This window comes from Polypterus senegalus, chromosome 9 (assembly GCF_016835505.1).
Source record: "Polypterus senegalus isolate Bchr_013 chromosome 9, ASM1683550v1, whole genome shotgun sequence".
Taxonomy (NCBI): Eukaryota; Metazoa; Chordata; class Cladistia; order Polypteriformes; family Polypteridae; genus Polypterus; species Polypterus senegalus.
Window position 1 is genome coordinate 7,495,672 of NC_053162.1, and position 16,895 is coordinate 7,512,566.

At 40.3% G+C, this 16,895-nt stretch overlaps 1 protein-coding gene and 1 long non-coding RNA gene across 2 annotated transcripts in view; one reads left to right on the forward strand and one right to left on the reverse strand.

Moving 5' to 3' along the window:
* fpgs (folylpolyglutamate synthase) overlaps positions 1 to 13,483 on the reverse strand; it is a 65,375-nt gene extending 51,892 nt beyond the window's left edge. Inside the window, exon 1 of the mRNA XM_039762654.1 lies at positions 13,252 to 13,483. Coding sequence (XP_039618588.1) covers positions 13,252 to 13,404 — 153 coding nt within the window. The 5' untranslated portion in view covers positions 13,405 to 13,483. The remainder of the gene's footprint in view (positions 1 to 13,251) is intronic.
* Positions 12,308 to 14,046, forward strand: LOC120535091. Its single transcript, XR_005634852.1, has 2 exons — positions 12,308 to 12,871; positions 13,861 to 14,046. It is a non-coding gene; the product is annotated as an uncharacterized LOC120535091 (long non-coding RNA).
* The last annotated feature ends 2,849 nt before the right edge of the window (positions 14,047 to 16,895 follow it).

Here is a 16,895-nt window from a genome sequence, read left to right on the forward strand (position 1 = left end):
AGGGATTGAGTAAGGAAAAACAAGGCTGGCATAAATAAAAGACTCAACCATCCACAGACCATGTCAGATCAAAGATCTACCAGCTCAGAAGCACTACGCAAAACAGAAAGAGCCACTACTAGCAAGAGCTGCAATCCATCCAGGTTTATTTGGTTATAAACGGTCATATCCATTTGCTTTGCCTTTGGCACTTCAATGAAAAGTGAAGCAAAATAACACCTTCTGTTGTCTAACTAAAAAGATTGCAATATGCCAGGCAACTCAGGCTCCTTCTTCAGGCAAGATGTAATACAGAAACCGAAAATCCCCGAGTTTATATAGACACTAGGACAGATACAGCATTGGACAACCTTTAAGTGAGACATCTTAGATATGAAAAGTTAATAGACCTCTCCATACTAAGATTCATTTAGTAACAGAGGAGCACAATGTCTTGTCAAGATCTTTGGATAAGATGACTGTCCAATAAAGTCTTTTGAAGATTTTGATGAGTTTTCCATACAAGGTGGATCTGTAGTCAAGATGTCAGGGTCAGTCGGAGAGATGTAAACAATCCTCATATCTTGTTATAAAACTCTTGAAGTCTTAAAAAGCAAGGATATGGCCACCATATGCCTCTTTCACAACAAAACAGTATCAAGACAGGTTGCCATTAATTGTAGCAAGGTGGGACATGGATGAATGCTTTGTGTTAATAGCAATATTGATGATCAGGTAGGCAGAGGATAGCAATGTAGCTTCTTGGGGTGACAATGAGTCTTCACAAAGGCTATCCGAGTCTTTTATCATTCGTGACAGCGATACTGGGGGCTGCTCTCTGAGCTTTGTATAAAAATGATTTTACCCGACTTTGACATGGCTCTGAGCTGACGTCACTAAAATCAAAAGCTAGTCAGCAAAAGGCCTCAAGAGAAAGTGACAAGGGGTACTCTTTCTTTCTTTCTTTTTTTTTGCACAAAAAACATTGAAACAGGGTGGACAAGAATATGATGCAACAGAAAATGTTAGTAAGCAGACTGCAAACCCAAACTTAATCTGTTTTAAAATGTGTGAACAAGTGACAGGTGGTGAGGTAAACTTAAGATGGTAACAGAGTTGTTTTGAAAATGGCAGGGAATTCACTTGGCTTCCTGTGAGTTTATACTGTATATAATGTACACAACATGGCAATTAAAATTTCAGTACTGGGAAAAAACACACCATACTGGTCCAAAACTTACATGCTGGATAGATCATGGTAGAATGTAAAAACAATTACAAGTGCAGCACAAACGCAAACGATGTGTGCAAGACATCTCCCGGACTTCCCAGGCAAGGTGTAAAAGGCACCCAGAAAGGGAACCACAATGAGAGCGACTGCTGGCAGTTACTGAGCTCTTAGGGATCAAACGCTCCCCCAGGGTTGCTGACGTGCTTTACTGTACTGTTCTTAACCCATCTGCAGGTTAGTTACAGGTGTCCACAGGTACAGATAAATCTACTATCACCCAACCAGTAGCCATGCACCACCAAATTCTAACACACTGCCAAACTGGCACAGATGAAGGCATCATGGGTAGGTCCCAGCCACTTTGTCATATGAGAACTGTTATTGCAGATGCAACTAGGCTCCAAGAGCCATTATTTTTTTGATTTAAATAGTATGCGAGTACAGTATTGCCCCTGGAATCCGAACGCCCCAGAACTCGAACAACTTAGAAGTCGAATGTAAAATTCGAGCAAATTTTTCCCCGGAATCCGAACACCCAGCACGTTGTTCGTTTGTGTTTGTGCGTACATTTCCCCAGCGCTCGAGCCACCCATACGCTTTGTCGTTCAGTTTGTTGTCGGAAGCTGTAGTGAAAGCATCTTGTGTGATTTTCACTGCTAAATTTATGCTTTTGTGCCCTTTTTGTGTTATTTTTTTGTATAACAACTTAGTTTATTCGCCATGGGTCCTAAAAAGTGTAGTGATGAAAATAAGAGTAAGAAGAAAGCTGTTAGAGCTACAATTGAAGTTAAGAAAGATCTTATCGCTAAGCATGAAAGCAGTACACGTGTAGCTGATCTCGCTACTATGTTCGGGATGCCTAAGTCAACTGTTTTTACGATTTTGAAAAATAAAGAAGCTATCAAAGCTGATGTGGCGAAAGGGGTTACGAAACTGACCTCTAGGAGATTGAAATGTATGGAAGAGATGGAAAAATTCTTCTTAGTTTGGATTAATGAAAAACAGGTTTTCATATTTTTAATTTTATTCATTTACATTTTTATTCAAAAATTATTATTATTTGTTAATATTTTACCTTAAAATCCAGTGTATTTACTGTTAAAATCATTTTGAAAATTCGAGTTTGTTGGACCCAGGAATGGATTAATCCAGTTTCTATTTAAAAGGGGAAAATTGTCTTGGAACTCGAATGGGGTTCTGGAACGGATTAAGCTTGGATTCCAAGGCATCGCTGTATTAGGTTCATGAGGTGGGGCTCAAAGTCACAGACTCAGAATTCAATGGATATTTTTCAGAGCAGGTTTTCTTCACTGCAGCCATACTACCTCTCTCCAAATGTACCAACCACCAGTTCATGCCCTTTCCAATTCTCGCTATAACCAAATGCAATATCAAAAACATTTCTCTGCAAAAGTAAAGGTTGTCGCTGCCTTAGAACTAGAGGTGCACGACAGAGCAGGAGACATGAGACAACAGTTGAAGACATCAGGAAACCGCCTTTGTTAGTTGTCACAAAAGACAAGGCACGTGGTGCAAGCATTCCATTAACTTCATTAACTTCTGATAGTGGTAGCGCTGCTGCCTTGCAGTTAGGAGACCCAGGTTCGCTTCCCGGGTCCTCCCTGCGTGGAGTTTGCATGTTCTCCCAGTGTCTGCGTGGATTTCCGTCAGGCACTCCGGTTTCCTCCCACAGTCCCAAGACATGCAGGTTAGGTGGATTGGCGATGCTAAATTGTCCCTAATGTGTGCTTGGTGTGTGGGTGTGTGTGTGTGTGTGTGTCCTGCGGTGGGTTGGCACCCTGACCGGGATTGGTTCCTGCCTTGTGCCCTGTGTTGGCTGGGATTGGCTCCAGCAGACCCCCCTGTAACCCTGTGTTCGGATTCAGCGGGTTGGAAAATGGATGGATGGATGGAACTTCTGACACAGCCAGCATTTCTCGCAACACACAACCACAACCCATCTATCTGAAACGCTGTACAATTGCATTTTTGGACTTTGAATAGGGTCCCGATCTTTCCCTCAAATCACCACCCCCCTTTAATCTACAAAGTTATTTTGATCAAGATTTGATTAAGTCCCAAGACTTTGAAGGCCACTCCCCCACCCGATCATTGAAAAAGTAGACACGATCATTGAAAAAGCCAATAAGAAGCCATTAAGACACAGTACAGTTATTTGCTCCACTTCAAACTCTGATGATGATGATGATAGTAAAGTAGCGCTAGATTAACCACTAAGCAAAGCAGCACATGGAGCACCACATAGTTTTTAAAAAAAGTAGAAAACTTTCAGTATAAATAAAATTATAAGTAAGCAACAATAACCTTTACTTGTACATCTTTCAAGCCATGTACTTTGATATGTTGTACTGTATATCTTCAGGCTTACAAAACAATGGAATGGGAGGGGTTTTGTTTCATGCAAATGTTTCTCAATTAGAAAATAATTAAAAAAATATCCACCAACATCAATTTCCGTAGAATTAGGATTTTGAAAATCAGTTGTGTAGTATGCAAGTATACAAGCTTTCTTCAGTAGGCTGTACTGCTGACGCAGTACTCAGTCAATGGAGACCTACATTTTCTTTAGTTTGTCTTTATACACATTTTTCTTCACGTTCATTAAGATATTTTGAAAGGCAATATTAAAATGTAGTCAGGCCTGCTTGTTTTTGTTAAATGGGTAACTAAAGGAATTGGGAAGGACAGCTCCTTAAATATTTATTGTCAATCTTGTTGCATTCTTTTTAGTGTATAGTCTACACAGTACACATTTTAAAAGATTGTGTCTTTTTAATGGTCTGTGCAATACATGTTTGCTTATTGTTTGTTCAGTTCTTATTTTGTTTTGCAGAATAAAGATATTAAGAATGTAAATTAATTAGATCAGCTGTCTTATACCTTTGGAATTTTGGAATGCATGATGCATTCCAATAAAACATTTTGTAAACCCAGTTCAGAAATTTCTGGATGTACACCAAAACATAGAAACTGGTAATAACTTGCTTAATTAAGGCTGGAGTCCAACAAAAAGCAGACTTTTGCTCTGACAAAAAACATACGGCCACAAAGGGCTTTCAGGACTGATCTATGGGAACCACTGATCTAAAGAGCATCTAATGGCGTTAAGCCACAAGGCAGCTGGTTCAGTTTCCACCTAGAATTCCCAGAGAGAGCTTAGGGACAAAACATAAACTGCTTGTGCTCCATCTGGTTAAAAATAAATACATAAACAAACAAACAATGAATGTACACTGTCCAGGTAGACAGACAGACAAGCCAGACATAACTTCAACTTTTACAGAAGCTAAAGATACGCACAATTTTTATAACAAACAATAACAACAATCTCCCTCAAACACAAACAAGAATTAACAAAAGAGAGAAAAAGAAAACAAAGTTCTGAGAAGGCTTGAATAGAAATAGCAGCGAGACACTAGAAAGGTGTACTGCCGTAGGTATTAAGGAGCCCCAACTGCACTTCCAGACCGACATCTTTGATAAGTTTGATTAACTAGATTGGCTAATAGTTGTTAATACTAGTGCGTCACACAGAGGATTTGCAGTGTCGTTCATAATGGCCATTAGTTTTGTGTTCTTTCTCTCCTCCACTGCTGCTTCCAATGTTCACTCAATGTTGCCTTGATTTTAACTGCCTTGCATTTTGTTTCATTTTTTTCACTGTGTTTGACCAGCAACCAAACAATAACGAGATGTACCAAATGATCAGGCTAACCCCAACTGTACTGTAATTCTCAGAAAAATATGTCTTAATTAACAGTATATGGAGAAAAAAATAAGTTAAGGTCTAAGAAATATTGATCTGCTCTGCTCCAAGTGGGTTTCATTAATGACTAAATAGGAGACAGGTTGGAGTGAGAATGTTGGCAGTACAGGACTGTTTGAGAGCCATAAGGTAACTAGTCATCTGTTGTCTCACTTTGCATTTCATCGTTGCTTGGCTGTTGGTTAACAAAAATAAAATAATAATTAACCAAATCAATTCAGATTAAGTCAAAAGATATAGTTACATGAGCAGCAGTAACTGGTTACTAATTGACCTAATTGATGTGTACAACATGCAAACTCGCACTTTCTTTACAATGACTTAGACTACTTCTTCACATGGTACTAAGTTTGTAAAAGTATTCAATTATTTTTTTAATCTCCCTGCATTTTCAAGATGCTATTGATAAAGGCACCACACAAATCTGCAGATAGCCATGATTATTATTTTTGTTTCATTAAGGCATTGTTAAGGTGTTAGGCACTTTCAACAGTTCCCCAAGAATAACATCCATCAAGGTTTGTTTGTGTTATCTTAGACTGAGGAACAATATCCATCCATCCATCAATCCATTATCCAACTCGCTATATCCTAACTACAGGGTCACGGGGGTCTGCTGGAGCCAACCCCAGCCAACACAGGGCGCAAGGCAGGAAACAAACCCCGGGCAGGGCGGGCGGGCACGCGTGCGCACACACACACACACACACACACACACACGGTACAATTCAGAATCGCCAATGCACTTAACCTGCACGTCTTTGGAGGAAACCCACGCAGACACAGGGAGAACATGCAAACTCCATGCAGGGAGGACCCGAGAAGCGAACCCAGCTCTCTTAACTGCGAGGCAGCAGCGCTACCACTATCAGAAGTTAATGAAGTTAATGGAATGCTTGCACCACATGCCTTGTCTTTTGTGACAACTAACAAAGGCGGTTTCCTGATGTCTTCAACTGTTGTCTCATGTCTCCTGCTCTGTCGCGCACCTCTAGTTCTAAGGCCTCAGAGGAACAATACAATTCTCAAAATAGATTTGGGGCAACAATTGAATTTTAAAGTACTATTAATGGTATAAAAAGATCTGAATAATCTTGCCTCTTTTGATTTTGTTTGGAGTACCTGCCCACTTATATTCCTAATCATAAGAGCCGTGAGCAAGGCAAGGGCACTATAGAAGTAAAATGCATTATTATTATTATTATTAATTACTAGGGGGGCAAGCCCCACTGGCACCTCGACCTTCAGCTAACTAAATCACCTAAATGCCAAAATTGGGTGTTATGAATGGATAATTTTTTTATTAGTTTGTTCCTGTGAAAGAAAGTTTACTCAATCAAAAATAAAAACCACGACTTTCTTGATATTCTAGTTTATAATTTAAAAATGGAATAGGAATCTGAAAAATCTAACAACATCACATTAAAGTTCGAGAAATTCTGAAAAGAATGATACCAAACATATATATATATATATATATATATATACTGCTCAAAAGAATTAAAGGAACACTTTTTAATCAGAGTATAGCATAAAGTCAATGAAACTTATGGGGTATTAATCTGGTCAGTTAAGTAGCAGAGGGGGTTGTTAATCAGTTTCAGCTGCTGTGGTGTTAATGAAATTAACAACAGATGCACTAGAGGGGCAACAATGAGATGACCCCCAAAACATGAATGGTTTAACAGGTGGAGGCCACTGACATTTTTCCCTCCTCATCTTTTCTGACTGTTTCTTCACTAGTTTTGCATTTGGCTACAGTCAGTGTCACTACTGGTAGCATGAGGCGATACCTGGACCCTACAGAGGTTGCACAGGTAGTCCAACTTCTCCAGGATGGCACATCAATACGTGTCATTGCCAGAAGGTTTGCTGTGTCTCCTGCACAGTCTCAAGGGCATGGAGGAGATTCTAGGAGACAAGCAGTTACTCTAGGAGAGCTGGAGAGGGCCATAGAAGGTCCATAACCCATCAGCAGGACCAGTATCTGCTCCTTTGGGCAAGGAGGAACAGGATGAGCACTGCCAGAGCCCTACAAAATGACCTCCAGCAGGCCACTGGTGTGAATGTCTCTGACCAAACAACCAGAAAGACTTCATGAGGGTGACCCAAGGGCCCCATGTCCTCTAATGGGCCCTGAGCTCACTGCCCAGCAGCATGCAGCTCGATTGGCATTCACCATAGAATACCAGAATTGGCAGATGCACCACTGGTGCCCTGTGCTTTTACAGATGAGAGCAGGTTCACCCTGAGCACGTGACAGAAGTGAAAGGGTCTGGAGAAGCCATGGAGAACATTATGCTGCCTGTAACATCATTCAGCATGAGCAGTTTGGTGGTGGGTTAATGATTGTCTGGGGGGGGCATATCCATGGAGGGTCACACAGACCGCTACAGGCTTGACAAAGGCACCTTGGCTGCTATTAGGTATCAGGATGAAATCCTTGGACCCATTGTCAGACCCTATGCTGGTACAGTGGCTCCTGGTGCACAATTATTCCTGGCCTCATGTGGTGAGAGTATGCAGGCAGTTCCTGGAGGATGAAGGAATTGATACCATTGACTGGCCACCACACTTTCCTGACCTAAATCCAATAGAACACCTTTGGGACATTATGTTTTGGTCCATCCAATGCCACCAGGTTGCACCTCAGACTGTCCAGGAGCTCAGTGATGCCCTGGTCCAGATCTGGGAGGAGATCCCCACAACACCATCTGTCATCTCATTAGAAGCATGCACCGATGTTGTCAGGCATGTACACAAGAACACAGGGGCCATACAAAGTGCTGCGTACAATTTTGAGTTGCTGCAATTAAATTTTGGCAAAATGGACTAGCCTGCCACATAATTTTTTCACTCTGATTTTTGGGCGTCTTTGAATTCAGGGCTCTGTAGGTTGATCATTTTCATTTCCATCAAACAATGTGGCATCCTTTCGCTCCTAACACATTACCCAGTCTATATCAGTATAGATATCCAGGAGGATTTCTTTTTCCCATTGAGATCTGATGTGTTTTCAAAGTGTTCCTTTAATTTTTTTGAGCAGTTTATATATATATATATATATATATATATATATATATATATATATATATATATATATATAAATCAATTCAATTAAAATGAATTCACAAGAAGTTAATTAGCAGCACAAACAGGGCACTCATTTAAAAAAAAGGGTTAGAATGAAAACCTGTAGCCACGACTGGACTTGGCGACCCCTGCTGTATACTGTAGAGTACCCAAGCATTAAATACTTTTAGCCAACAAATATTCAGCAGAAATGTGTCAAGAAGCGCTACTAGAGCTCCTTCATACTGACGGAAATTCACCTTTATAAAGCCTCACTGTGACTACTCTTAGCCAAGTCAAGAGGTTTCCTTCTATTGCTTTTAGAGGTGTTAAAATTCAAAAAATTATTTTAAATAAAGAATTACATGCGTGTAAATGGTAATGCACTTTGAGCACCATCATTTGTAAGAAAATGTAGGACAGAAATAAATGATGTTGTACTTTCCCAGGTGTTCTAATTGTTTAATTAATCCATTATTTTCTAATTAGTGGGGCTGACACTAAAGTAGTGGCAGCCTTTCATGATTCAGTTTTGTTTGCCTGGGTTTCTGCTCTGCTTGTTTTAAATTGTCATTAATAAGATACAATGAAGAGAGAAAACTGCAACAGAGAAAGGGAAAATATAATTAAATCAACAAAAGAGAGATAAGAATTTAAATCTATAGCAAAAACAGAAATATTTCTAAATGTCTTATAAATGTAAAAATCATGCTGCTGTGCTTTTCTGAATGTAAGAGGAAAAAAATACCAGGTAACTAGATGAGATCAGTCTTATCAGGTGTTGTCCGATTATGAATCTGACTGGAACAAAAACCTGCAGCCACAGTGGGCCACTGGGACCGAGTTTGGGAAGCACTGGTCCATACCATCCCAAGCTTTTTCCTATTTGAAGTTATACAAGAGTTCTCAAATAATGGAGTAATGTAAAACTGACAAGACTGGTTTCACACAGGTAGCTGCAACATTTGGGCAAATGTTTAAAAAAAAAAAAAATAATAATAATAATAATAAAGGGCCTACTTTAAAAGGCATATTTGCCAGAAAAAGTTTGTTTAAATGAAATATTCTAAATTATTGTGAATTTGCCAGTTCAACAGTACAACCATAATGATGTTTGGATTGTTATTTGTTGTATTGACTGCAATTAGTATTTTTCAGTTACTTGAGAAAATAAATGACAGAATAAACACAAGAAGATAAATTGGGTAGCGTTTAGGTGTTTTCACACTCATAGTCCATTTGCTTTGTTCTGAATCAGGGGATGATTTATTATTTTATTTCATTTTCTAGTTGGTTTGCTTGTGTTTCACACTGCAAACTTTGAAAACAAGCAAACATTGCAATAAACACTCCACAGGTGTGTCAGTTATGTTTGTGCACTGAAGCATTTTCCAAAATATTTAGTTTATTTACCAAAAAGAGCTTTATGTGAAAAACACCCATTATTGAACAGCATCAAGACTACTTGAAAATATGGCTACTTCATACGGTACATTTGAAACGGACAAGTGCACAAAAGGCGTCAAGCTCTGCTGAGGACATACACTGATGTGCTCAAGTTTTTATGATAGCAGAGTTCCCTTTTACTTTATGATGAAGCCTATTAACCTCAGCTTAGGTTATCTTAAATCTCATGGCTACTGTCTTAACCCCTATTAATATTTAATGTTGGAATGTTTGATCAAAAATTTAGACATAAATAAATGAAAAACCTGTGCGTGTACGAAGGAGTCCACTCTGCTCATGCTCACCAAACAGCCATTAAATGACTCATGTATGCAACTCACTTCTCAATATAAAAGACGTGTGCACAACAAATGCCGCCACACAACAACAATGTCGTGCTAATGACACAGATGAATAGACACAACGTTGAAATGAAGCAAACCCCGCAGCTCAACAACGTGGAAGAAAAACACCTTAGCAACGGACAGCAAAGCTTAGGTTTTCAATAAAAACATTGTCTATCAGGAGGTATTTTCTCATGACACATCATTAGTAGGACTCAAATGCCAGGGTTACAGCTAAGATATGGTTTTACCAGTGTCTTCTTATGAAAGCCAGTGGGGTAGCAAGCACCAGCGGGTCCACATCCTCTGCACTGGGTAAATCTTAAGAGTAGGCGGATACCTCTCCAAGTTCATGAATATAACAAAACTGCTGGTGAGCCATCAGATTGTTTTTTGTCCCAAAGACCACACGCAGCATGATACGACATATGTCAAAGTTAATGTGCTTCCAAATCTGCATCATGTTCAAAAAGCAATTGCACTGACAGGTCAATCTACAGCACACATCACTTTTCTGATGTAACATTTGATGTATTCTGATAGACCGTTCCCCCGACTGTGAGAAAAGCTCCAAGGCTGAATAGGTTATGGGCCTGCCTGACATGTGTGTGATTTTCTTATGCAAATTGTGTTTCATTTGTGCCTGTGTGCATATTTATCTTTTTAGTGTTTTAATTCTCCATGTCAAACCACTGCTCATTATGCAGGGAGTGAAATTTCTTAATTACAGACAGCAGTCGATTAGTGTGACTAATGTGTATGATTTCACATTCACACCTCATATAAACTGCTCCAGGGTTCACTTTGCACCACATCAAGACTATCCTTTCCCAAGAGTGTCAATAAGGCTGTTTTGGCCCGCACCAGAGTGTGATTGGCGTGTTCACATCTACAGAAACAAACCAGATTTTGCAGGAAATAGCATCAGATCAATCAATAAAATAAAAAACGTACAAACTAAATGTGAAAACATTATGAAGTTATCACTTTCTGAACCATATGCTGAAATCCCCACAAGTTTATAATATGCGCAACACTTATTGTCAGGGCTGTGGAGTGGGAATCAGAAACAATTCTTGAGGTAAATTTTTACCGACTCCGACTAAATGTAAATCTTCTATATCTCTATATCTGTATATATCGATATATCTCTATATATATCTATATATATATCTATATATCTCTATATCTATATCTCTATATATATATATCTATACATACACATATATATACACACATACACATATACATATATACACATACACATATACATATATACACATACACATATACATATATACACATATATATATATATATATATATATATACACAAATATACATACACCCCTGTGGCTGCAGGTTTTTGTAAATCCAATAAACTTCATTTCACTTCTCAAATATCACTGTGTGTGTCTCCTATATGATATATTTAACTGACATTTTTTATCGTAACAACCAACGATTTATACAGGAAAATAATGACTATTAACAAGGTTGCCCAAACTTTTGCATCCACTGTGTATATATATATATATATATATATATATTAGAAAAGTTTTCTTCAAAACCATACATCATATAGTATACATCTACATAATTTTTTTGTCTTCATTAGAAGAATACGACGATACTCTCAAGTCAATACAACCAATTTAACGTGCATATCTCAAAATACTTCACATATATCTACTCCGCTAAGAACAGTAGTAGTTCAGTTGTATATTAGGAGTCGAAAAATAAAGCTTATGTAAAGGCACACACTCATAAACTATAAAATTGCATAAACATATAATTGACTGGTGATCATGTAGGAGAAGTCGTATTCCTAACACATATTAAGTTAAATGCTGTTGATACTTCAGCAAGTAGATTACCATTCATCTTGCATAGACGACAATTTGCCATAGTTTTAGCATCCTTAAGTGGAAGAAGTTCGAAACCACCAGGCCTCTTCCTAGAGCTGGCCGGACATCTAAACTGAGCGATCGGGGGAGAAGGGCCTTAGTCAGGGAGGTGACCTAACATAACGTAACATAACAAAATGTGGAAAAACTGATGCGCTGTGAATACTTTCCAGATGCTCTGTATATGTTTCATTCTACAGTACTACAAAAAATGCATAATATTGTTCACTTTGAATAATGAAGGTAATAATAATAACATCAATACATTTTATTTTATAGTGCCATTAATAAAAATGTAACTGTTACTGTTATCAAACATATACTGAGTAGCATAAAATTTACTGGTATTGGTTTCGAATATAAAAATTCTGGTATCCCGACATCCCCTAGTTGCTATACCAGCTAATCAATGCCACCAAACTGGTGACGATTTTGATTTGCACACGCAAATGCATACAGTACAGAGAAACTTGTAAGTGACAGTAATGATTCACATTAGAGAGGCAGGCAGTTTCAAAAGGATGTTTAGGCGTGGGGCACAAATGCAAATCATGCAAATGAGAACAGAACGAATGAACAGAATTAAGAGAGAGGTCTTCTGTGGAGGGAGCTTATTGTGAAATTAAGAAAAACACGGAGGTTATTCTGGCAAATCGTTGGGTGTGAAGAAACTCGAAGTTGACTACTCCACAATTACTGTAAGCTGCAACAGAGGAGATACAAACATATATCGTTAGAAATTTTGGCAGATGACAAGAATTTGTGTCGCCGATGAATGCCCAATACAACATAAAGTAAACTGAGGAGGATAAAGGCAACTGACCTATCTATCTATTCAAGCGATTTTCTAATCCGACGTATTTTAAGTTACAAGTATGGCTACTCAAACATGATAACTTGAGGAAGACCACCTAAGTTGCCATCACACCAACTTACGGTGCGCGCGCGCTACATGCTGAGGAAGACGACGAAGAGCAGCGGGGGGCGGGAACTCACGGAGCGGATCGCATCAGGTGTACGGACTTGCGGCGCGCGCCGTTTGTAGACGACTCCGGGGAATTCTGCCTGAACACTCGGCATCAGGTAAACTTTCAAGACATTCTCGAGTAAGTAGATCAAAGTCTTTGTTTTCAATGAAAAACTGAGTTTGGGAACTGTGTAGATACACCAAGCCGACAAATTAAGGAACAAGCAAGACTACGTTTTAAACGCCTCAAAAAGTTTGAGTTTCAACGTTTCGCGTCGCAATTATTTAATTCAATGTCTTTCCTTTGATTTTCGTAACAAATAAACGACACGAGTTTAAGTAAACTCGACAAGCTACAACGGAGCACGTGCTCGCGCGTGGCTCCGTGCCACGCGCAACTTGCCGTCCTGAATGATGTAACAATTTCCCCGGTTACAGTTATCGATACACGCAGTGCATCTCGCTGTCCCCGTCTACTGACAGCGAACCAGCGCAGCAGGGTAAAAAAAAAAAACTCACCTGATAATCCATTCTGGGAAGTCTGGCCGGCTGGGTACTCAATCGCCTGATTGTGTAACACGTCTTACTCTTTGCAGCTCTACCCCCGGTTTGCCTAAAGAGGAAGGCGGCGAAAAGAGAGGATTCCCAAAAGCGGAGCCGGCGCGCCATCATGGGGTTACACAGCTGAGAGGCAGTCCACGCCGCGACCTGCGGACGTCACGCACCCCGCCTACAGTCGGCGTGACGTCACCGAGCGCCATCTTTGTGAGGGGCAAACGTCTTCCGTGCGTGGTGCATACTGTACATTGCTGACTGGGTGCCTATGAATTTTGATTGTGCTGTCACTTTTAAATTGAAAAACATACCATGTGAGACTGTCCTCCGTCCATAGACAAGTTCTGATGTAGTAGTAATTTTAATATAAGCATAATTTCACAGGTATGTGGAGTTTAAGGGTGAGCCAACCAAAAGATGCACCACTAAAAAAATAAACCTCCAATAAACGGGTGTTTTTCCTCAGGTTTTTTTTTTTTTAGATATTATTAAGGCCACATCTAATGTAATTATGCAAATAATCAAAGAATATTAGAATTTATTGTATCTTACGTATGAAACTCTTTCTTGCAGGTCAGTTTGGGTTGGGGAGCATGCACCTCGGGATCCAGATGGCAACCTCCCAGGCAGACAATACAGAACAATGTATTCTTGAAATTGGTAACCTCCACATATTAGAAAAGAATTATAAGCACATGAGAAAAGTAAATACTATATTTCACTAAGCATTAAGATAAGGATTAAAAAGACTTATGCCTACATATTTTTTATTATTCTGTATGAGCTAGAAACCACCAATACTGTAGTTCATAATCCAAAGGTTAGACATGCAGGAGAGCTGTAAAAGGATGGGCCCCTCGCTTAGAGAGGGAATGTGAACTCTTTGGCTGTAAATAATGGGAGCTAGTAAGGAGTACGTAGGCCTTGTCAGACAGACATGATGGACAGAGAAGGGTCTGACACCCCGTTCATCTGAGAAATAATGGTGGAATTAAGTAGGGGCAGAACTAAAGCAGGGGAATGTTAGGAGTCAGAGGAGGATGAATAATGACTTGTATGATAAGAACTGTAATAATTGTAAGACATATACCCATGACTACTCGCCCATTCCATCTTAAGTGAGTCTGTTTCTGCACCGTACAATACATCTTGATTCTGCTGCCTGTCCTGAGACTCTGAGTGCTTTCTTTGGGGTTGAGTGTGCCTACGCCAGTCTGCTTCTTCAATACATGTTTTAGTCCTGTCTTCCGGAAATGGCCGCCAATCTGCCGCAGCCAGTTATTACATGGACGTCCCCTTGGCCTGGTCCAGCCGCTCAGGTCCTCAGCAATGAGGATCCTGTAAGCCGGATCACCCTCAGGGAATCGTGCCACATGGCCATGACTGACGCACCCTCACAATTCAGGTAATGTGCCTCATTCGGGACTCCATGAGCAACACAAAGTCAAATCAACGGTACCCAAGGATTTTACGGAGAGAGACAGTACCAAAGGACACCAGTCTTCGTCTCAGGTCACTGGATAGCATTCAAGTCTCGCAAACAGGGAGCACCAGGACTCTAAAGACTTGGACCCTTGTCCTTTTGCAGAGATATCAGGAGCGCCACACACCCCTTTCCAGCAATCTCATGACCCCCCATGCTCTCCCAATCCGTCTACTGACTTCATAGGAAGAGTCACATGAGTGTCACTGCCAAGGCAAGTAAACCTCTCGATGAGGTCGACACTCTCTCCGCAGACAGACACACTGTTGATGGCCGTGCCCAACATGTCCTTAAAGGCCTGGCTCTTGGTTTTTATCAGGACATTCGCAAGCCCAGACCCTCAGACTCCTCACTCAGTCTCTCGAGCGCCCCGATCAGAGCCTCCATTGACATTGTGAAGATCACAGCATCGTCAACAAAGTCAAGATCCGTGAATCTCTCTTTACCAACAGATGCCCCACAGCCGCTGGACCCCACGACATTGCCCAACACCCAGTCCATACAAGCACTGAGCAGAACACACCGCTGATGAACCACAGAATCAACTGGGAAAAACACAAAGGTTCTGCCTCCACTCTGCACAACACTCACAGTACCAGTGTACAGGCCGGCCATGATAGCCAGCAACCTCGAGGGGATCCTGTGAACCCTCAGGATGTCCCACAGGGCAGCTCACTTTATGAAAATCGGCAACGGCTGCAAAGAAACTCTAACAGTATTCATGTTTGCACTCCATTAGAACCATCAGTGCCAGGATGTGGTCGATGGTAGACTTCTTAGGCATAAAACCAGACTGTTCCGGTCACTGGTAGGTGAGCAAGTGATCATGGATTCTATTGAAGATGACCAGCGCAAGGACCTTACCCGGCACAGAGTGCAGTGTTATCCTCCTGTGGTAGTTGCTGCAATCCAGGCGATCACCCTTCCCTTTCCAGATAGGGACCACAAGTTTTCCAGTCAGTTGAGATGATGCCCATCTCCCAAATGGAAGCAAAGATTGCTTGCAATGCCAGGAGGACAGACTGGAGAAGTTCACCCTGCAGCCTTTCCTCCCCTCAGCTGGTTCACCACCTGTGCAATCTCCGTGAGACTGGATTCACAGCTACTTGGAGGACCAGCCTCAAGAACCGAAGACCCAGAGATATCCAACGTCCTAGCTGGAGGATCAGCTTTGAACAACTGCTCAGAGTAGCCAGCCCAGTGGGTCACAACTGCAGTGTCATCCATAAATGGCTGTACAAATTCTGAAATAGACAACTTTTATTTGGAGAGTTTGAACACGAGCCATTGAAAGAAGGATGCTGTTTTAGCCAGTTAAATCAAAGTAGCAAAAAATGCCCAAAAATGAGGTTGAGTTTAAAGGGTTAAGCTAATCCCAGATGGGCCCCAGAAGCAATATTAGTCCAATATTGTTGCTTAATAATGATGTGTGTCTATATGAGAAGGGATCTTAAAAAATAATATTAACAAGAGTGTAATACAGTACAGAATTTTTAATCAAATTTTTTTTTTTTAATTTATGGTCATCTGTCGTGGAACAATCCCATTGAAGAAGGCAACAGTGCTTACCCAGACTGCATTGCTGGTTGCCAACATTTCAAGTTTCAGGACCCTATAAATGTAGGCCCACCACTAACCTTCCACCCTACTAAAAGGCCTTTGGGAATAACTGGCAAGTCAGGTATTCTCGTCCAACATCAGTACCTGATCATTCTCCATGTTCTCACAGAAAGAGGAGTGGAGGCTGTTATGATGGTTCGGGGCAACCCAACTCCGTATTAATGCCCTACAAGCTCATATTCGATCATTTTCCTCAATTAATAAATGACCAAGTATAATATTTTTGTCTCATTTGTTTAACTGGTTTCTCTTTATCTACTTTTAGGACTTGAGTGAAAATCTGATGAGGTTTTAGGTCATATTTATGGAGAAATATAGAAAATTCTAAAGGGTTCGCAAACTTTCAAGCACAACTGTATATATGTAATAGTCACACTGGTCTCAAAATACACAGCAGGAAACTCGCATCTTGAAGTTGACCATCACCTTTGGTATTTTTGTTATTCAACGTTTCGTTTCCAAGTTCTCAGTTATTTGGGTGGTCTGAATGAGTGACTGGGTTTCA